General features: G+C 42.2%; 1 protein-coding gene across 3 annotated transcripts in view; it reads left to right on the top strand.

Moving 5' to 3' along the window:
- Edrf1 (erythroid differentiation regulatory factor 1) overlaps nucleotides 1-21,597 on the top strand; it is a 37,035-nt gene extending 15,438 nt beyond the window's left edge. For 2 of the 3 annotated variants that reach the window (XM_032892406.1, XM_032892405.1), the window contains 13 exons: nucleotides 249-512; nucleotides 2,351-2,422; nucleotides 2,721-2,871; nucleotides 5,389-5,577; nucleotides 5,876-6,076; nucleotides 7,335-7,553; nucleotides 9,047-9,270; nucleotides 10,548-10,706; nucleotides 10,855-11,004; nucleotides 12,088-12,241; nucleotides 14,707-14,822; nucleotides 16,354-16,505; nucleotides 19,924-21,597. In XM_032892406.1, the coding sequence (XP_032748297.1) occupies nucleotides 249-512; nucleotides 2,351-2,422; nucleotides 2,721-2,871; nucleotides 5,389-5,577; nucleotides 5,876-6,076; nucleotides 7,335-7,553; nucleotides 9,047-9,270; nucleotides 10,548-10,706; nucleotides 10,855-11,004; nucleotides 12,088-12,241; nucleotides 14,707-14,822; nucleotides 16,354-16,505; nucleotides 19,924-20,098 (2,226 nt within the window). In that variant the 3' untranslated portion in view covers nucleotides 20,099-21,597. The remainder of the gene's footprint in view (nucleotides 1-248; nucleotides 513-2,350; nucleotides 2,423-2,720; nucleotides 2,872-5,388; nucleotides 5,578-5,875; nucleotides 6,077-7,334; nucleotides 7,554-9,046; nucleotides 9,271-10,547; nucleotides 10,707-10,854; nucleotides 11,005-12,087; nucleotides 12,242-14,706; nucleotides 14,823-16,353; nucleotides 16,506-19,923) is intronic. The other variant, XM_032892404.1, reaches the window with a different exon arrangement.
- Nucleotides 21,598-22,692: the final 1,095 nt, after the last annotated feature.

Here is a 22,692-nt window from a genome sequence, read left to right as displayed (position 1 = left end):
CACATGAAAGCTTGCCTGCAGGGGCAGAGGAGGAGGGCTCAGTACACCTAATTTCTAGAAGGAAGAAGACAGTCTGGATTTCACAGAGCACACCCAGGGTATTTGTAGCTTTGATTGGGAACTGTCCTTTGTGTGGTATCAAGGTGAAAATAACTTCTCTTTAGACTTGCCCTAAAACTTTTTCAGTGTGGTGAGGCAGCTTCAGTCTTTACATGTGTTTCTTTCTTTTTTTCTCTTTTTAAAATAAGATTATTGCTTCAGCCAACTACATGCTTTCAGAGCTTTTCCAGTTGGATGAGCCTAAAAAGGAGGAAAGTTCAGACTCCCCCTTAAATGAGAATTCAGATGAAAGCTACAGTGAGGAGGAGGAGGAGGAGATGGCGGACAGTGATGAGAATGGCTCCTACGGTACCAGCTCTGACCCAGCAGACGATAACAAGGCAGTGGCTATAATTAAATCTGTTGGAGAACTGTCAGTACCAGAAAAATACAAGTCGATTCATCAGATCAGAGTAAGCAAGCTTTATTTGAATTTATGTTGTTATCCTTGCAAAATAGGACGTTCTTATAACTTGTGAGTTCTAGAACTTAATTTTAGGAATACACAGTGAAGTAGAATTACCATGTAAAAGTAAAGCCATAGTAAAAACATGTGCTAACCAGGAGTCCATATTTCACTTTTAATGAGGGGGATTCCTTTCTGGTGACCAATGCAGAGCATTGGTCTGTCTTTCCCCGGGCAGTGCTGTTTAGTATTCGAGTATTGAGTATTGGTGGATTACTGTTCATTTAGTGAGCATAGAATCAGAGTTGAGAAGGGGATGGCCCTCTGGTGTCCGTGTGGAGAAAACTGGTGAATTACCACCGTGTTGCCAGTACTTGTTTCTGTGGTCTTGTGTCTGCTGCCTTGGTTGGGGTCAGGTGCACTTTAACAACCTCATCTCTTTTCGTCTGTCTCAGCATGAGCTACACTAAATGCTCTACCGTCCATCTGTTGGGAACGGTGGACTTTCCTGCACTCTTCCTCTTAGGTTTAGGTACAGGGTTTGAAAGCATACCTTTTTTTTTTTACCCTAAATCATTGCTGGGTTTTTCTCGCCTGCTTTTCTTACTCCCACACTTTATATTTTTTCGTAAAAGCATCAAAGTCAGTCAAGGTCCTATGCTGTTGCTTCTGCTTAACATGGGCTTTTTCTGATGTATTTTTCCATGGAGGCCTTTTTCTAGGCTTGTGTGTTGACTAAATGGAGTCACTTCTTCCTTCAGGATCCCTGATCACTTCTGCAAAACTGTACTGTTTTTATTTCTCTCAGAGCCTGTCTGTACCTGATAGCCCTGTACTGTATGTTTTCCCTCTTCGCTAGAGTGTAAGCCTCCATCTAGGACAAGTAATGTGCTTACAAATAAGTCATTGACTGTCTGTCTAAATCTTAGTTTACATTTAGCTTGAGCCCCACATTTTTCCAGTTAAATCAGTAATTACTACACTTCAGTGTACTGGGGGAACTGCATTGTAACAGAGCCCTGGACTCACAGGACAGTTGAATGATTTAAGGATGGCATGGAGTGTTAAGATCCTGATTTTGTAACAAACATTCTTTACCAATGTCTGAGGCACACAGAAGAATGTAGTCATCTTCCTGGGAACATGTCTTAGCTTTGCCTGGCCTGTGTGGAATGACTTAGAAGTCTTCACTCTTGGGTTTCTGATTCTCCATTCACTCACTCTTGTCTTCTGAGTGGGTTTTCCTGTAAAAGCTAGTGATTCCAGCCTCTCCAGAATCAGCAAAATTAAATGCCTTTGCATTTAGTGCCTCTTAGTTGGAGGCTGTTAACAGGCTTTGTTTCTTAATTAAGCAAATAAATTTCAGAAAGTGAGAGGCCCTGGGCAATGGGTGGTACTTGTTGACCCACTACTAAACTGATGGTGTTACTATCAGTGTGCTACTGTAGCACTAATAAAGAGTAAGCTGATCTGTTTGTTTTGGTATGCATTTTCTAAAGCATTACTACTCTTGCACTTTCATTTTTATCAAATAGAATTAGAACCTTAAGTGTTGGGCATGGTCTTTTGTTTTCTTTTTTTTGTTGTTTTGTTTTGTTTTGTTTTGTTTTTCCGGGGGACCGAACCCAGGGCCTGCGCTCTACCACTGAGCTAAATCCCCAACCCCCGCACGGTCTTTTGTTAAGCGCGAATTGACTAAGGCATTTGTATCAGATACCTCACCAAGTCCAATACAAAGTGCATTTCTAAATTACTGCTTTGCAAAGTTGTAATAATTTGGGGAAATGAGAGCTGGTCTGTTGTAGTGGTAGCATGTTGCTGACTTGTCATTGTTTGTCTCTGAAGCCCAGTTGTGCATTTCCCGTTTGCCATGACACGGAAGAGCGCTGTCGACTCGTACTTAGCTATGTGTTAGAGGTAAGTCTAGGTTTGCTCCTCGTTGATCAGCAGTCTGTGCTTATTGGCAAGTAGCATGTGTTTGGTTTGTTGGTGTCTGAGTGATGCCCTGCTTTGATTATGTTTTCTTTATCTAAAGTGAAAACCAAATCATTTTTTTTTCCAAATCCTTCAGATTACATGTAGTTTTAAATATCTGAGGAGAAATGCTGCTGTGTGTTTAGGTTTTGATTAACTACTAGTGAACAGGATGTAGCAAATGTTTTTCTTTTTAAGAAGGGAATAAAGGTGTGTATTTGTGTGTTTTTACTTTTTAAAGGGTTTAAAATCTGTAGATAGTAGCATCAAAAAAGAAAGTGACCTCCCAGCAGCTGACCCCAGCACTCCTATCCCCTTAAAATATGAAGATGAATCCACAAGGGGTGGTCCTGAGGGGCTGGAGAAGCAGATGGCCTTGTTCCTGGACAAAAGTAAGTTGGTTGATAAGCACATAATGTCTTCAGTAGAGTAACATACTAGCCTGCAGCCAGAAAGACTGGTGTCAAGGCTCTCACTAGAAGTGCTTGAGAAAAATGCAAAAAAAACACTTTCCTTGAAAGGTGATTTTGAGATTTCCTAGTGAGAGCCTAAGAAACCTGCTTCTTCGTGTTTCCAACCTGGGGAAGCCCAAAAGAGTTTTATAGTTGCTGCCCTTATAAAATATGGGGAGTCTTTTAAGAGCAAAGAATTGAGCAAAGAGAACCAGACCACTCACTGGCTCTGAGGGACATTGTCTCTATTCAGTTAAGCTGCCTTTTCTTCCTCAAACTGAAGACATTGACAGCAGCTTCCTTAGAGGCTCTTAGAAGATGTAAAGGGTGGTCTGGAGAGATGGCTCGGTGGTTAATAACACTGGCTGCTCTTCCAGAGGGTCTGAGTTCAGTTCCACTTGGTGGCTCACAACCAACCATCTATGAAGGATCTGATGCTCTCTTCTAGCACATAGGTATAGCATGTAGACAGAGTACCCTACACTTAAATAAGCACATAAGAAAGTTTTTCAAAGAAGATGTACAGGGCTAGTAGGATAATGTGCTTAGAGCTTTGTACATTGTGAGTGCCTACAAGAGATGGTGCCACAGTTGAATAAGCTAGAAATAGCTTTTAAAATTTCTAGAGGGTCCCTCTAGGTCACCTCTCAGAAAGGCAGTAGAAATACAAATCTTGTTTCTTACCTTAAAACAAATTTTATGTCCCTTTCCATTTATACTGTGATAATCAGTTCGTTTAAATTTTTTGTTGTTTTGTTTTTCTGAGATTTTACTCATTTTTTTTTACTTGATGTATCTAGTATTTTGCATACATGTCACTTTACCACATGCATGCAGTGTCCACAGGGATCAGAATAGGGCATTGGATCCTCTGTAACTGGAGTTACAGATGTGAGCCACCATGTGGGTGCTGAACAGAACCCAGGTCTTTTGGAAGAGCAGCCACTGAGCTATCATCTCCATTCCCCAGTTCTAGCCTTTTCATTTTGTTTTAATAATTTGAAAGTGGTGGTGGTGGTAGTGATTGTTTTGAAGCAAAACACATGTAGAGATGATAAGGGTGAAGGGGATAGATTTCTTTCTCTAGTACTTATGTGGTGCTCCTTGTGTGCAAGTCTCATTCTGCAAACAGGGAACTGTACCAGGACTTCACTGGTGTCTAAAATGTCTTATTTCTCTTCCCTATTGAAAAACCCTACTCCAGTATGGACTTGGTGGCTCAGTTGTAGTCCTGTCACATGGGAGGCTAAGGCAGGATTGCTGTAAGTTCAACTTGGGCTATAGAGTGAGATGCAAGAAAAGGGAAGATGGGGCTGAGAGACACAATTGTCCATAATTCAAGTTCCAGGGATCTGACACCCTCACAAAATAACTACCAGTGTACACAAAATTTAAGAAAGGAAGGAAGAAAAGGAGATCAGTCTTACTGATGTTCACATTCTCTGCAGTGCTGTCTCATGTCAACAGTGCCTTTGCACTGAAACCAGACTTAATCCTCTTCTCTTGTGTTAGACAGCTCTCAGGACACACAGCTGTGAGCAAGACCTTCTCACAGTGCCTCACAGGCAGAGAATGTTTATGGCAACAGAAAAAAAGGTTGCAGACACAACCCAGGCCTTCATAAGTCATAGCAACAAAGTACCTTGAAAATATTGTGTGGCATTAATTAAAAAGTGATCAGAGAGAGGGGAGAGAGAGAAATAGAAAGAGAGAGAAGTTAGACCATGGGTTGGGAGTGTTCTTCTTGTCACAGTATTTGGATCCTATCCGTGTACTTAGAGTATTCTGGTGCAGTGTACGTTATCAAGGTACTCCTTTAACTTTGTGTCACTGTTTTATGTGTCTGGTACCATGATTAGTATAAAAATGATCATTTCACAGAATGAAGACAGTAATGAGGCTGGAGCTTGGTGGAATTTGGTTTTTGTATTGTGGTTTCATTAGAGACAGGGTTGCCATTCTGTACTCCTAGCTGGCCTCAAATGTAGACTCTTGAGAGCTGACCTTAGATATGGGTCACTATACCTGGCAACTTTAGTGTTCTTGATAGAGAAAATGGTAAAGTACAGTGAGGACTAGGGAAGAGCACTCGTAGGCCACAGGTAGGAAATGACTTTGGCTGATCAGTAGTGGGTGTGAGCCTGGAGGAAGGCTGGGAAACAGCTTAGCATGTGAATAGAGAAGCTGGTCTGACCTCTGGGGACAGACTCAGTTTTACAGTGTGTATAGTGTTTGCTAGTGTGATGCAGAAATTAAAGACAGCTGGCAGGTGTCACTTTCCTGTTGAAAGTGACAGTGACTGACAGTAGGGAAACTGAAGACCTTAGAAGTCCCACCCAAAGGTACCATGACACTGCTGCTTTCTTCTCCTGCCATACGTAGTACCTGAGTCAGGTTATTTTTTTATTTTCTTTTGAGACTTAAGTTCAGATAAAGTGTGATGTTTCTCTGTTACAGTGGGCTCCCTTCAGAAGGGCAATTGTTCTGGGCAGTCTGGAATGACCCCTGGTTCTTGGCAACATAAAATGAAACTTCAGCTAATTCTCAAGTCATCAAAAGCCTACTACATTTTGTCAGATGCTGCCATGAGTCTTCAGAAGTATGGAAGAGCGTTGAGATACATTAAGCTAGCTCTGCAGAGCCATGGTAAGCCGCCATAACTGCGCATGTCCACAAGGCCCTGGAGGGAGGGAAGCATTGAGTCATGGTGAACCTTCACTCTCCTTCCTTAAAAAGTTCAATTTTAAAACAACATCTTCCAGCCTGTTGTTTGTTTTTTTGTTTGTTTTTTTGCAGTGTTGTAACAACTTGGTGTAAAGTATGTGAAGCCCTGTGCCACCTGCAGTGGACAGTGGCTGTCACAGCACAGAGATTTCACATTTGCCATGCATAAGTGCTAACGTAACATCCTTGTGGGCTCTCCCTCTCACCATTGTTCACACAGATACTTACTGCTGCCTCTGCACCAACATGCTTTCTGAAGTGCTGCTGTTTCTCTCTCAATACCTGACACTCTGTGGTGACATCCAGCTCATGCTGGCCCAGAACGCAAACAACAGAGCAGCACACCTTGAGGAATTTAATTACCAAACAAAAGAAGACCAGGAGATCCTCCACAGTCTCCACAGAGAGTCCAGCTGCCAGGGTATGCTGACAACTTCCTTGTTCACAGTGGCATAATCCTTTCAGCTCAAGAAGGATGCTGCAAAAGTGTCAGGAACATTAGCCTTTTACTTATGTATTTCATACCATTCTTTTTCAAGTTAAAAATTGACCGTGGCTGAGTGTGGTTATATATACCTTTAATCCCACCAGAGGCGGGGAAATAGGCAGGCAGATCTCTGAGTTTGAGGCCAGCCTGCTTTACATAGTGAGTTCAGGAAAGCCAGGAATACATGGTGAGACCCTGTCTCAAAAACAAGAGTTGATCCTATGTGTTTATATCAAATAGTTTTCAGATATTTTAACTAAGATCTGAATACAGTTGTGTTTCCTTTACTCACTCTTGATGAGATTTTTGTGGGTACACATCTAGGCAACTCTGCAAGCCAGGGTTTTGGGGAGAAAGAAAAAAATGGTTGGTGAAAGTGAGTTAAGTACTTTATAAATAAGCCCAAGGAGCTAAGAGAAAGTTAGCTCATAGCCATATGCTTTTGGCATCTGTTCTAAATAGAGAGAGTGATTTAACTGCAGAAACACGCTCCTCAGCTTAGAGCAGCCAGGTGAACACACTCCAGTAGGGTGTAAGTATCAGTCTTGGATAATTAAAATTAATGTAGACTGTAGAAGGGAGAGATATGTCATTTCCTAGTATTTTTACCTTTCCCTTTCCCTTTCTAAAATTATTATTTAATAGCCACAGTGGAAAATCCTTAAAGAGTTTGCTTCTCTCTTCATAGATATTTCACTTAAAATACTTTGTGATGTTCCCCCATGCATTGATGTCACAGCAGGAGTAGCACATTTCCCCTAGGGGTTGGATGCAGTGTCATACTGAGTCTAGCATCACCCAGCAGCTTCTTTGGAGTCTTCGGTGACGTAAGCTTGGCATGTGTTCTGTTTCAGGAGCTGGTCCCGTCAGTCCAAACAAAACATGTAGCAAAGCCACCTAAGTGCAGTAAAGACTTTAGACTGTACAGTAGCCGGGGACCTGGGTGGTAGGAAGAGCTGCTGTTTATACACAGAAAGATACTAGTTTAATCAAGCACGAATATTTTAGGAAAATACCATTTTATTAACACATTTTACAGTGACATTTACAATTTTTGTTGAATTGATGGAGTTTACACTGTATTGCACTTTACTTTTGACTTAAAATGTCAGGCACTTATGGGTATTAAGGAGTAAGGGCTCATAACATCACATCACTTGTCCTGATATTTCTTTTTTTTCTTTTTTTTTAGGATTTGCATGGGCAACAGATCTATCTACAGACTTAGAAAGTCAACTTTCAGTTAGTTGTAAATGTTATGAGGCTGCTAATGAAATCTTGCAATTTAGTGACTTAAAAAGTCAGAATCCAGAGCACTATGTACAAGTGTTGAAGAGAATGGGAAACATTAGAAATGAAATCGGTGTGTTCTACATGAATCAGGCTGCTGCGCTGCAGGGTGAGCGAGTAGGTGAGTGTCTCCTATGGCCTTCTCTTCATTCCGGGTTGTACTGGAGAATCAGTTGTACTGTTGTGGGTGGGGCAGAGAACTGACCCTTGTGATATGTAATTACAAGATTCTCTACTGAGAATCTTAAAAGTAGAGAAAACATTGTTTCCCCTTGGGATTCATTCTTTCCAGTATCTTCCATACTTTAGACTAATCAATTCAGAAACAGCTTGGACGGCCAGCCTTGTGCCAGGCTTGTATTGGACATGCAGCATGATCTTCCACTTGGAAAGTCTGCTATACATGCAGATCTCTGGGAAATGTGCTAAAAGGCGCATACATGCAGTGCAGTGGATGGAGAAGCTGTCTGTCCTAGTTGTAGGGGATTGGAAGGCTTTAGGAAAGATGATACAGTTGCATAGGCAGTCCCTGAAAAGGACCTCTGGATGCCAAGATGAGGAAGGGAGGGCTCTGGAGCATGAGTGCGCAGAGCACAAGAGCTTGGGATGAGGGTAACAGTGGAAGACCACGTGGAGTTAAGGAAGCAGTGAGAAGAGAGAGGCTCAGGCTGCACCGGGTTGATTTGTGATTCCAGTGGACTGTGCATGTGGAGAGATCTAATGTAGTAGTTGATTATAAATGTGCTGAGAGCTATAAAGGGATGGTGCTCCTCATGTTGAAAAGCATCCCCATAAGGGTGGTAGCGGAAGCCATTAGGGGAGCTGTTAGTGGAGAGAATGGGTGCTATGAGAAGGGAAGGAGCCTCGCTGGAACTGAGAGCCACAGATACACTGAACTCATCTGTGCCTGCTATTGTGAACCATGCTTGACCCGGAAGCACAGGATGTAAATGATGCTCTAGAAAATTCATTGTTAGTGGGAGAGCCTGAGTGCATCTGGAGTTTGTCAGTGGGAGAGCATGTGGTATGTAGTAAGAATCCAGGAGAACTATATAAAACACAAACTATAGCCTCTTAAAACTCAGTTGGAACCGTGATGTGTGTTTGAAACTTTATAATGTAGTCTTTTGCTCAGGTGTTTTTACTTGGTTGGTTTTGAATGGCTGTGATTAAATGTGTTGGTCTGCTAGAATTACTAAGTACCTCAGATGGTAACTTAAATATTAGAATTTATACTTCTCAGTTGTGAGTACTTGAAGTCCAAGGTCAAGGCAACATCAGGGTTGGATTTTTCTCAGATTTCTTTTCTTGCCTTTCAGCCAGCCACCTTCTTACTGTGTTTTTACAAGGCCCTTTCTCTGTGTATACCTTTGATGTCTCTTCCAGAGTCATATTGGATCCTTAATGACCTCATTTAATTTTAATCACGTCTTCAAAGACCTGATCCTAAGTATTGTCACATTGTAAGCTAGTGGAGAGTTAGGACTTTACCCAGTGACTCCTGAAGACTGTGTTTCCCTATGTGACAGGCATCAGAGAGAGTGCTACAGTTGGCCCCATTGGGTTCACACTGATGTCTGCTTATGCGATTGTTTTCTTTCTTTCTTTGTGAAGTGAGCAAATCTGTGTCTGCTGCAGAGCAACAATTGTGGAAAAAAAGCTTTTCTTGTTTTGAAAAGGGGATTCACAACTTTGAGTCGATTGATGATGCTACAAATGCTGCCCTCCTGCTGTGCAACACAGGAAGACTCATGCGGGTCTGTGCACAGGCGCACTGTGGTGCAGAGGATGAGTTCAAACGGGAGTTCTCTCCAGAAGAGGGCTTGTATTACAGCAAGGTAAGGTGGTTGCCTTCACGTCAAGCCTCAGCTTCTCTCTCTCTCATCCATCTAAACTCTTACTTGTTCCACTAAGTAAACTAAAAATGATGACAGCATTGTGATGGCAAAGGAGCAGACAGCTCGTAGGAGCAGTAGGGTCTTAGTGCTGAGGACGACCTGTGGAACTGTTGGGGGAAGGGTGCGTAGGTAAAGGTGTTGATGTGGCTGGAGTTCAGGGTGCTAAAGATTGGCAAAGAGAGAGAGAGAAACTGCGAAAGTACCAGAAGATGCAGATGGAAGGCTGTGTGCCCCAGCCAGCGTGGGAGCTAGAAATGTGCATCCGAGAGTGAAAGTGAAAGCAGGTCAGTCTGGCAGAAGGCTCAGAGCACAAATGACAGGTAAGGTCAGAGGTGAATACATCCTTGAGGTATGAGGAAAGGTTAGGAAACTTGAACATGCAAATAACCTTTTAAAGTAAATGCTCCGTGTATTTGTTTGTGATTACTTAAAGATTATAGTTTATATTACATTGAAAAATTGAAGATGGCACAGAAAACATGGCTTAGCAACTGGAAATGCCTGGTGTTCTTCCAGAAAATCAGGTTAGGTCCATGTACGATGATCTGAGTTCAGTCCCCTTAGCTCACATGGTTAAAACAAAACCAGCTCCTACATGTTGTCTTTGACTTTAGTACATGCATGTATACACAGTAAGTAAATAAAAACAAAAATTTTACAAAAAGACATGAACACTTAAATTATTAACTGTTTTGAAACTTTAAATTTAGCCTTCCATGGAAAATATACCAGGCATAGTGCATTTTAAAATAAAAATGACATAAAAACACTTGTGAGTCCACAACAGTTAATACTTACCCGAAATGTAGTAAGTATTGCTGGGTGATGGAGCTTAATGTGACTGTTGTGAGAATACTGTGGCCAGTATTTAAAGATGGAGGTGAAAGAATTAATTTTTACTCTACAATAATTTTTTGTAGTTTACTAGTTATACAAAGTAATTTTCTTTCAGAATAGGGGGGTGGGGGGGAAGCAACAAAGTACATCCTCCTGCATCAGCCCAAGTCGGAAAGCAGCACCAAGGGCAGACCTTGCAGGGGCATTCTGTCTGCTTCAAAGTCGTCTCTTTACTAAATACGTACATTGACCGTCCCGTCTCCCGTGGTGATGCTGTCCTTTACTTAATTCTCCCAGGTTCCGTTGATGTCTGAGTGTTGAGAAGCATGTCTCATTTCAGTGTGCTCTTGGCACACGTTTAATGCTTGCCCTTTTCACAGGCCGTTGATTACTATTTGAAGGCTCTGAGGTCGCTGGGAACGAGAGACATGCACCCAGTTGTTTGGGATTCTGTGAACTGGGAATTGTCGACTACATACTTCACCATGGCAACTCTACAGCAAGATTATGCTCCATTATCCAGAAAAGCTCAGGAGCAGGTGATAAACTTTCTGGATTTTAAACTGAAGTCAATACTACTTATTCCTGTATTTAATATTGCACATCAGTCATCTTTAGCAAGCAGTATTTAATGTGAAAACTCATAAAAACTTATTCTTCCCCTTCCCCATTGAAATCTATGGACAGATTGAGAAAGAAGTCAGTGAGGCTATGATGAAGTCCCTGAAGCACTGCGATGTTGACTCAGCAACTGCTCGGCAGCCCCTCTGTCAGTACCGCGCTGCAACCATCCATCACAGGCTGGCTTCCATGTACCACAGCTGTCTGAGGAACCAGGTGTGGCCATCCAGATTAAAGTCCACGCTTCACTTATTTAGACGTACCCCTCCCTGTTAATGCTTTGGGTATATTTTACATGCCACCTCTTCCTGGTAGCCGATAGCGCTGCTTTAGGAGAACTTAGCATGGCAGTGCTTCTCCCTTTCCATCTGTGACATGGACTTTTCTCTCCTGTAAATGGTTGTGCCTCAGTGTAGAAATCAGATATTTCCTGGGTATGCTACTTAATATTTGTTATAAATGTAGTTAAGCTTTGTTTAGTAGTAGTTCTGTGTACATTTTAAAAGGCTTCTCAGGGCAGGAGTGAGAGAGTCAGCAACTTATAACCATCTGTAATTCCAGATCCATGAGAATCCAATGCCTCTGGTTGCTGCAGGCTTCTGCAGCCTTCTGCACTCATGTGCACATGCTCCTCTTCCACATTTACATAATTAAAATTTACAGTACAGCTCTCCCGTCTCTGTGAAATGGAAAGTGCACATGAATGCATCTGGAAAGTATCAATGGAGCATGGGCACAGTTGAAAGAATGTGAGGGAAGCCCAGTGTGCCAGAGTGCTCTCTAGAACCCTAGACTTCCCTACTGATGTGTTACGTTGTCTGAGACGTTCTCGCATGTCTAGGCCCTCTGTATTTTACAACTGAATGACTTGTATTTTTGATTTTGGTTTGTTAAGAGCTTGATGGGAGGAGCCTTTTCTCTCCCATGGCTCACTGCCTGTCGTTGAATGCCTTGTCTCTAATGCATGGAGCCCTTGTTTGGTTGGTTGAATTTAGTCATTTTGTCCCTTGAGATTCTTGAGAGAAGGACCTGCTGCTGTGTCATTTCAGACTGGCCTAGAACTCACTGTATAGTAGCTGGCTTAGTGAGAACTCACGGTTCTTAGTCTCCTGCTTCATCTTATTTATTATTTCCATAGCAGGTACTAATTGATATTTTAAATTATAACACTATAATTATAACTTATAACACTATAAAAAATAAAAATGAATGCATTTAGTGATGCAGGCAGAATTGAGTAATAATACTGAAGCTCCAGCCTTTGGACTTTTTTTATTGTTATATTATTTTTATTTGTAGGTTGGTGATGAGCATCTTAGGAAGCAGCACCGAGTACTGGCGGATCTCCACTACAGCAAAGCTGCAAAGCTCTTTCAACTTCTCAAAGATGCTCCTTGTGAACTGCTTAGAGTGCAGTTAGAAAGGGTGGCATTTGCAGAATTTCAGATGAGCAGTAAGTCTGACTTCTCAAATACGTTTGTTGGCTGTTTTCTGCATCATATTAAATGGAGGCCATGTTGTGTGTGGCTCTTGGATATAAGTTTTGGGTGGAGAAGCAGCAGCAGCATGGGAACCATGGTTCTCAACTCTTTAAATATTGAACTGACAGTTGGGGACGTTGATTGTTTGTGGGATGGATGCTGCTGCAATACCTGCTTGAGCTCAGATGAGAAAATGGGGAAGTGTGACAAGAAGTGAGAGGACTTCATTGTATGTCATCTTCACAGCAGAGAATGAGTGAACATTCTGACCACATAATGCTTCCAGGGTGCCCACCCTGGGGTTCTAGCCCAAGACTCCCCTTGCCTGCAGTACTAGCTTTTGAGACCTCTTATATGGTAAGGCAGTTAATGTTTGAAGTACACCAACTCATTTTATTTCATTTTGATTTTTTAATATTACAAATTTAAACTTTATAAAGTTTTAGATTTTGGAGCATGCCTGACATCTGATGTTGGAATTAAGGAAGCTCAGCCTGTAAAATCTGTAACCTACGTTAGAATGCAGAGACAAGATCTGAATTGTTTGTGACCCCAGGCAGTCTGATTAGAGATGTTAACGTGTACTTTAAATCTGTGTGACTTAGTTTGTGTGAGATACAGAGCCCTTGAGAATAAGAAACTGCAGGTTTATTGCCTGAACATAGGGACCCTGGGAGGGCAGGAGAAATACTTCCTTTAGACTCATTTAGAAATGGATTCATTACCATTTTTAAAACTTCAATTTTTATTTTATTTTTATTTTCTGTCATTGTGTGCATGACAGGTGTATATGGGATGGATTAGACTCTGGGTAACCTTTCACTTGCATCTTCCAATTTTCTGATTTGTTGAATTCTTCATGATTAGCACACATTTATAAAAGAATAGAGAGACACTGGAGACAGAATTGGATTGGTGTAGTTAGTTGTCTTTGGAAAACATTTTAAGGGCAAATGAGATAGCTTATCAGGTAAAGTTACTTGTACCAAATCTGACGACCTGAGTTCTATTACTGGGACCCACAAGTTATCATCTGAGCTCCAAACATGTGTCATGACACAAATGTACCTCCCCACGCTTATAATAAAATGTTTTTAATAAAATGCTTTGAACCATTCTATTACCATGAATATCTTAGAAAAATAATGGAGATACTTAAGAGAAGGGGAGATGGCCAGCTTTGTGGGGTTTATCAGCAGTATTACCAAGTGTTGTCATTAGTGACACTACTTCATCTTAGTTTACCCTAGTGCATGGGGCTCCTGCTTACCTTCCTTATGTCTCTCTCTCTCTCTCTTGTCTGCTTCTTTCTCAAAGGAAGTTCACATAGTCAATGGCTTACCTTCTAGATGCCACATCTACACTGACACCTTTATTTGCCCATTGGCTTGCAAGGTAGTGGGCTATTTTGAAAGTTGTAGATTATACTGTAATGGAAGGAGGCCACCATTAACAGGTTGGGGAATTCCCATGCCCAGTTTTACCTCTGATGCTTCCTGCACACTTCAGGACTCTGACACTGTCTATGGGTGTTAGCAGTTTGCAAAAGGACTCAAAACTCACTATTCATACAGCAAAATCAGCCAAGGAAGAGCAGGAGTACCCCAGAAGCAAAGCTCACATTCTGTTCTCAGTGCAGGTAGTACTGACTCCACCCCATCCCAGTAATGATATATAACTGCCCGGTGACTACCACCCAGGAAGCTCTACCACACATGGAGTCCAGTGTGTTTATTTAGAATTTGGGTGCATGGTAGAACGTAGCCTCCAGTCTCTCTAGAAGATAAGCTATCATTCTGCAGCCCAGGGACTCCAAAGAAATTGCATTGTTGTAAAAACCTATAGATGGCCTTGAGAGCCATAGAGAATGGTCAGACCTTTCTGTGGGAATGAACCCTTTACTTACAGCAGTGCACTACACACACTGAATGTGAACAGAGGAGTAGAGGTGTCTTGCAGTGGCTGAGAGATGTAGATGAGTGTAATACTCCCCTGATATACCTTTGAAAAAAGAGTGTGATACTTTACAGTAGGACAGCCAATATTGAGGACTAAATTGGCTCAACCAACTTCATACAACTAAATAATGGGATGACCTTTGAACCAGAGGCTCTTGTCTATTGGTCCCTAGAGTATTGTAACCTAATACTTTAGATACCAGCTCCTATTCAGAGAGATTGTGTGCTTACAATGTAGAGCCGTACGCAGAGGCAAGTGAACATCACTACAGCCACTTTAAACAGTTAAAGGTATTGTAGTGTAATGCTTTGGGTAGGCTGAGTGGGTTTTGTTTTTTTTCAACTAGTAAACAGGTTTGCTTTTGGTTTGTTAGGATTGTCACAAGTCGCCTTTATAGGGCTGAAAATCAGTAACATTAACATGGGATGGCTTCATAGGCTCATAGTTTAGGAATGATCATTTATGTTTTTTATTTTAGGTCAGAATAGCAATGTTGGAAAGTTAAAAACATTATCTGGGGCACTTGATATCATGGTGAGAACTGAGCATGCTTTCCAGCTCATTCGGAAGGAGCTTGTAGAGGAATGTGACCAGGTAATTGGAGAAAACATTTTTATATATCTTATGCTAAATGGTAAATGTATGTAATAGGCATATGACACATTTTTATGAATGTATGTGTATATATACACCACTACCTTAAAATGTAATTAGTAATGTATTTTTATGTAATTAAAAGTCTTAGTCTATTTGGGTGCTATAACAAAATACCAGAGGCTGGGTAAGTTGTTACAAAAAAGCTATTGGCTCATAATTGTGATCCACATTAGCAGATTCAAGTAGATGGCACCATTGTCCTGGTAAAGGTTCTCTAACCATGTTGAGCATAGTGAAACGGAAAGGGAACAGGCCACATGTAGAATGGAACAGGACATAAGTAGCCTCTTTGTAATAACTCAGAAGACCTAGCTCAGTGTTGATGCAGAGACATACTCATCACCAAGAGAGAATGAGATCGTGTATTCTGCCGCCACTTGGCAGATCATGCCCGGGAGTACAGATGAGGTCGCCAGATTCCTGAAATCATATAGTAATAGAGCTAAGGAAGGCATACTTTATAAATACATTGGTGGGAATATCATGCAGACAAGTTAGAAAGCAGGGACATCTCTGTTTTAGGTAGACCTCAGCTGCTATCTGAGGGCATCCTTAATCTTTGGGTTGGCAGAAGCTAGGGTACTATTGGTACATTCCAAAAGGATTTACCTCATTATCAAGGATGGATGTTAAGGTAGACAGTGAATGTCTTTGAAGGGCACTAAAGATAGCCCAAGATGATTTGACCTGCAGCTTTCCAGCTCTTCACAGTCATGGAAGTTCTAATCAGTCAGTAGCCTTGTAGAATCTTTAACACACATGCAGATCCCACACCCACTTACCCACCCCCTGGGAATTTAGTTTACGCTTACCTGGTACACTGCAGAGGCAGCATTGACAATGCTGGGGCCCAGTAGTCCAGTTACCTTCCTTCGTGTCCATGTCTCAAGTTCATCAGCTCACGGACACACACTACACAGGAGCCTCAAAGCACAGTAGCTGTGTTTGCATGGTTGCATTACTGACCCTGATCTTTAATGAGCCATAGTTATGAAGGGACCTGTTAGAAGTTTCAAAGCTTCACAAGGTTGTTTTTCTGGTTTAGAGGTGTCTTTGCCTTTGCTTTCCAAGAGCGGGGGAGGCTATGCTCTCAGTTCCAGCTGACTGCCCAGTTGTTTCACAAGCTCCACAGCATAATCCAGCATTTCTGCTGAGTGCCCCAGCCTCCTGCCACCCCTTACTTCCGTCCCTGGTGGGTCCTGGCTAGGCAGTACCTGTTTCCATGTTGCTTCTGTAGCCACCAGTCAGTGCTGGGAAGTCATGAAATTCCATGTAGGAGTCATTTCTTTTATGTCAGTATTTCTTAGGTGTGGGGCCTTCACAGTATCTTTATCAGAGAGCTTTTGGGTCTGCTTTCTGTTTCTCATTCTATAGTCTGCTGGATTTGAAGAGGCTGCTTAGCCTTCACTGTATATGAAACACCGGAGGGGAGGGCAGCTTAGGTAAAGTAACATTGTGCTGTCTTTAGCCTAAGAATGATGAAGCTACACCGGCTGCTGATTCTTCACCTAATCTTAATCGAGAAGAAGTGATCAAACTCCTTAGTATATTTGAATCTCGCCTGTCATTCCTTCTCCTTCAATCCATCAAACTGATGTCATCATCTAAAAGGAAAATGAGGTAAATTACTTGTGTATTTATTGAGCCTTCTTTGCTAACTCCTCACCTATCAAAAGAACATGAGTTCCCTCTATTGGTGTAAAGAACAGGTTGTATTATTTATGTTATACGTAGAAAATGTAAAAATTTTAAGTACTGTTCCTTGTTAGGTAAGACTCATGTCCACGTGCCTACTGCATATTCATAGGGTAAATACGATTTTGGAGACACAAGTAGCCCTTGAATGAAGACCCTAAGTTATTTGTAGTAACACTTATAAACATGTGTGTAATGTGAATTCGGGGCTATGATGTGGATCCTGAGGGCCAGTTGCAGCATTAAAGATAAAGAGTAGAATGTTAGAGGATCTGAGGCTGGGACATTAGGGAGGGGAGAATGAACAGATGCACAGCCAGGCTTCCAGGCTCCTCTGCTGATGTGTGCAGTGTGCTGTTTCACCAGAGCTGTTCTTTGGCATCATTAACTTGAAATTGAGTACCAAGTTCTACATCAGGAGCATGATAGAAACACAAGTGCAGTCTAGTCCATATTACAAAACATGGAAAACAGATAAAAGTAAGAGAAAATGCACCCACATACATCACTGGTACTAGTTAAATCTGTCTTACCATTTTATTTTGGGGTACAAGTAAAGTAATTTTTTGTTTTATGTTTTAATTTATATACAATGTGACTCAGTGTTAGGAGCTTTGACAGCATTTATTTAGCATTCCAAAAGTTTCTGTCCACCACAACCATGATGCAACAAAGTCCAGTTGCTTCTTGCTGATGTTAAGCAATTCTGATCTTGTGCAGTTTCAAGGAGTTTTTAGTGCCTCTCATTAACAGTGGTCATTTCAAGCCCATGAGGTAGCACCTCACTGTCATCTCTGCCCAGCTAGCTGTTCTTTATTTCTTGCTTGTACGGATATTTGCTCAGAATTGTTGAAAACTGGACATCTGTTAGGACAGCAGAGGCTGGTTTGGTCTGAGAGGTTTCACCTGCCAGGTATTCCATTGAGTTCATTTTTATAACTTGAATAGAGCTGCAGTTAAGAATTTCTTCTTAAACTGCAACTTCTATATAGCACAGAATCTAAGTTCTAACAGTTGTAGATGCCTCCCCACAGCTAAAGTTCCACCTCCGATGTTTACTTTAGTCAGTTCTAGTCCAAAATGTTAAGTGGAAAATTCCAGACTTCACAACTTCCAAGTGTGCACCACACTGCGTAGCCTGATGAAGTGTGTGCTGTCTCGGGATGTGCATCATTCCCTTGTCCAGCACATTCATACCACACACACTGTTAGGCTGCCTGTTCTAGTTGTTTAGGAGCTCGCTTGGTGATCAGCATGTGGTAGGACTGGCGACCTGTATTCATGTAGCCTCTGTCTTACTTCATAATGGCCTCTGATCACAAGAGGGCAGCAATGCTGACAACTTGAATATGCCAGCTTTGACGGGGATAAAAGTTCTCAATAAAAAGAGAAAGAAAAACAACGCTAAGTCTTGCTAATCTTTGACTGTGTCTAGTATAGCGCAGTTTTATCATGTGTTGGGGAAAATATACAATGGTTTCAGTATATCTAGGTTCAGAATCCACCAAGAGTGTTAGAAGGTGAGAGAGGGATGAGTTAGAGTGAGGTAGGTCTGTGGAAGGTGGTTCCTAACATCTGCTGTGCTCCCGGCTTTGCCCTGTCTCTTCACACCACACCTCAGAGAGACGGACTGCATACATGCTGGCTACTGCCAACCACATGCTCTTGGTCTGTTTGGGAAGGGAGGACCAAGGGAGTCATGCCTTAGCTGTTTTGGGCATACCTCAGTCTTACACCCTGCAGAGTAACTTTCACCTGAGGAGAGCTTTATTTGAGGAAGTCTCGAGTGTGCAGCAGGGTGTGTTGGTGTGCTCACGACAGTTTAGTGCATGCATCCATCTTTGCGAAGAACCAAAAAGCAGAGTAAATAACACACAGTGGAGAAGAGACTCTTAGCTTTTACTGCCTAAAAACTTAACTGCAGGTGTAGGTTTTGAAGGATTTACTGGTGTCCACAAGATGGCAGTATATACAGGATCCTGTGAGCTAGTTCAATGATTTTTCAGAGTAGTGGTTTGAGTGGTTGACAGGTAATAGTTTCAGTCTTTTGATATTTTAGCACAATAATTCTATGTATGACTTATGTAATTTTTATTTCTGACCAGGTTATTAGTGTTGAAGAAATGTTTTTGAAACAGGATTTCTCTGTGTAGCCCTTAGATCCATCTGCTCCTGTCTCCTAAGTGCTGAGATTAAAGCCACCACACCTGGCTTGTTGAAGAAATTTTTAATCTAAAGTTTTCATGCAGGCCAAATGTCCTATGAGCCTATCTGTGCTTTCAGATTTATTATACAAAAGAAACGTGACACTGCAGGTTTGAAGCAGATCACTATGGTAGGAGTTTTATTGTGTTTCATTCATGTTTAGGTGAGAACAGCTGACAGGTTTATTGTTGAAAAAAGCTGACCTAGTTGAGTTGTTTAAGAGAAAAGGAAATCAGAGTATCACCTTAACGGAAAGGAACATTAGTAGTTTATTTTGATTGCTATTTTTTCCCCTTAGCCTGAGGCAAAATAAGAAAGTGGGCTTAATAATTGAAAAGCTTAACTTACTTAGGTTCCCAGAAATTAAAGTGAGCTGTAAGAAAAATTAGAATTCATTTTCTTGTTGAAAATTTTTATTTTCAGGCTGTTGAGTGTGCTTCATGGTATGACAACTGTGTAGGTGCTACAGGACACAATACACTTTGTTTTTATTAAGTTGCCGGGGACTTATTCCACTTTGGATTAAGTATTGAGCTGTTCTTATCATGCCCTTGAGCATTCACTGCTCTAGCAGAGTGAGGCCTCTTGACATTTCATAGGCTTTAGAATTTGAGATGAAAAGCTATAAAACATCTGAGGATCATGGAGCCCTGTCCTGTAGTACAGAGAAGAAATTAGTAACATCATGGACGGTCCTTAGTCAGATAACAGTAAGTATTTAGTTGAGTAAAATGGTAGATAAGGTAAACCAGTTAATTGTCTTAAGAGGAAAACCTTCTGTTTGACATGTGGAGACTGTAATAGTAACCAGCTTAGGGGTGACAGTAGGTTAAAGGCATGAGCTACACAAGTTGTAAGAAGTCAAGTCAGGAGTCTGTGAGCAGAGCTCAGCTGTCAGTTGTGATTGGCACTGCTGAGTAGAAGAATGGCCACGCAGCCTCTCCATGCCTGATCAGCCCCACCTCCCACTCTGTGACGTATTCTTTGACCATGTTTCGTGGCTGCTCACTGCTGCTAAGGCAGGGACCTTTCTTTGCTTTACTCAACAGCCATAGGTAAGTCAGCTGCTCTAGGAAGTGCCTGCTGTGTGCAGCCCCACCTGCCCTCTCTTCCCTTCACCTGTCTGTTTTAACCTCAGCAGTAACACGGAAGATGATGCAGCCCTCCAAACCAACAAGCAGATTTACTCCCAGCTTTTGAGAGCAACTGCCAACAGAAACTCCACTCTGTTGGAGAGAATTGAAGTTGTCATCTGTCTGCTGGAGCAGCTTGCATCTGGTAGCAGTGGATCGAGTGGCACTGCTGTCCCCTGACCTGAAGTTGTCTCGGAGGACTGTCTTGTCAGTGCCTTCCCATCCTGGAGCTGTTCTGTCCACTCGGTGCTGAGACTTATTAAATATAAGGAGATGCCATTTAATCAGGTCCACAGTGGGTACTCACTTCCCGTGGCAGGCAGAGGATGTGGGGTGGTTTGGTTTCTTCCTGTAAAGGTGAGAAACCGTAATGGAACCAAAAGCTTTCTGAATGTATTTCCTCGAGAAGTACTTGGTTCCTTAGTGATAACAGACCTCCTGTGATGTGCTTAGACTTGGAGATATTCTTGAAGGATATTAAAACACTTGGGCATAAGATGAGATTATTTTAGATAAAATGTTACTCTGGCCACGAGAACTCTTATTCAAGTGATTTCACGTTCAAATGGCGTGTAGAAACAGTGCACATCTGCGTTTCTTTGTGAGTGACAGAAGTGTACCCTTTCCAAGCTGTGGCACAGGAGGCTTCGAAGACTGAAAGTTGTGCAGGTCTCCTTTCAGTGCATGTTCTGAAAGGCCTCACTTTTCTTTGACTGTATGTGACATTGATAAAGACTAGGTACTATCACTTTCTCATTTTAAACTTGAAACTGTGAATAAGGTAAGAGAACTATTTTGAATAAATATAAGCTATTTATTTAAAATACCTTGGTAGTTCCCACTTGCATTCTTCACACTGCTGTGATTTGATCTGCTTGCTTATGATTTCAAAACTTTACAAAGTACATAGATCCTAATGTTCAGGGCAAAGGTCTCCCACACATTCATGCTCCTTGAACATTCTGCTGTGCCCTGCTGCTCTGGAGATCTTGTCCAAAGCCTACTGCATGTGGGGCTGTAAGGCTGTAACTAACAGTTTGGAGGAGGTGCAGCATTTGCATCAGGCAGACTCTTCTGCTTGGGTGATACTCTGGTGTCTGGCCACTATTGCATCCCCTCCCACACCAGCCCCATTTGCAGCCGTTTCTGTCACTGGAGCAAGCAGGTCTCCATTGTAGCAAGGCAGATTCTCTCACTATTTGTCTAGTTCCTTGTTTGGTTTACACTGTCATTGGAGCAAATTTGCATCTGTTTACAAGAATTAATCATTGCAGCCCTTAAAGCTTTGGTTAAACTGCAAAGCTTTGAGCCCGCTCATCAGTCCCATTTCAGGACTGCTGTGTCCTTTGCCTTGCAGCGAGTGTACACAGTAACAGCCCTTTCTCCACGGGAGAACCCTCTGGATGCTTCCACTGAAACATAGTACCTCTGGAGCAGATGAGCTCAACAGGATTTCCCCTGCTTCCCTAGAAACAAGCTGGGGTGTTAAGACTACTTGTCTTCAAGCCCCTCCCCTTAGCTGAATGGTGGAAAATGGATTTTAAGCAAGGAAGTAGAAATCCTAGCTCTTTCCCTTGTCATAGCAATAACATGAAAATTTCTGCAGGAGAAATAAAAGATACTTTTCAAATGTGTTGTAATAACTTGTGTTGGTTTTAATTAAAGTTTCCTGAAGTAAATGTGTTTTAGCTGTTCCTTTAGAAGACTCTGGCCTGGTTACTCGGGTTTCTGAACCTTTTTCAGTTAGTTTCATTATTCAGATATCGTCATCATATATGACATTGACTCTTGTATGTTAAGAATTTAAGCCAGCGGGTGGTGGGAGGCAAAGGCAGGCAGATCTCTTGAGTTCAAGGCCAGCCTGGTCTAGAAAGAGAGTTCCAGGACAGCCAGGGTTACACAGAAAAGCACTGTCTTGAAAAAACAAGAATTCTTAAGCCATATTGAATGGAAGTTAAAGGGTTAGTGCCTGTCCTAGAGTAGGGACATTGCAGTTAGACAGCTAGCTTCCAGAGCTCTGTTGTGGCCTGGCCTGCAGGACAGAAACAGGGAAGTGTTCACTGCTCCGCAAGGACAACAGAAATTACAGGGGACCAGAAAAATCATCTGCAGAGCCAGTTGTGGGAGGCCCTGTGCACAGACAAGGTGCATTCAACAGTGAGAGGCGGTCATCACAGGGTGCAGACATAAGGTTGTAGATGCTGGGAATGCTTGTGGGCCCATCTGTTGTGTTACCCAGATACTTTGGGGGCCTTTGGTTCATGTCAAATGTTGCATGAGCTGTTGCTACCCTGCCTAAGCTCTGAACAGGCTGTGCTGCCAGCCCACACCCAGCTTCCCTTGAATCCACCGATGAAAGACACACACAGTTGCTTTTTTTTCAACTTGCCTTTTGACACAGTTGCTGGGCACTACTGTCTCTGCCTGGAAAAGCTTGTTATCAATATTCTTATCTCTCTACCTCCCACCTGCCCTAAACTTAGTCGCTCAGTTACATCCCGGACTGCCAGCCTATAGGAGAAGCCACAGGTGGCTGCTTCACCTGAGACGTCACAAGTCTACTCAACTTTTCTCCATTAGAAGCCTGGGGAACACCTCCCTTGCCCGTCTGTCTGCCTCTTCCTCCAGGGACCCAGAGGTTATGCCTATTCCTTCTGCCCAGCAATTGGTCCATGGCTTCTTTACTGACAGGTCAAGAACCAGTTGGGGGACCAGGATAACATCAGAACCACCCCTACAGTCAAATGTTAAACATGCCAGTGTGACATGTGTTT

The sequence above is a fragment of the Rattus rattus genome, chromosome 2 (genome assembly GCF_011064425.1).
Source record: "Rattus rattus isolate New Zealand chromosome 2, Rrattus_CSIRO_v1, whole genome shotgun sequence".
NCBI lineage: Eukaryota > Metazoa > Chordata > Mammalia > Rodentia > Muridae > Rattus > Rattus rattus.
Note: the sequence above shows the minus strand (reverse complement) of the source record. Positions and strands in the feature narration are given on the sequence as shown.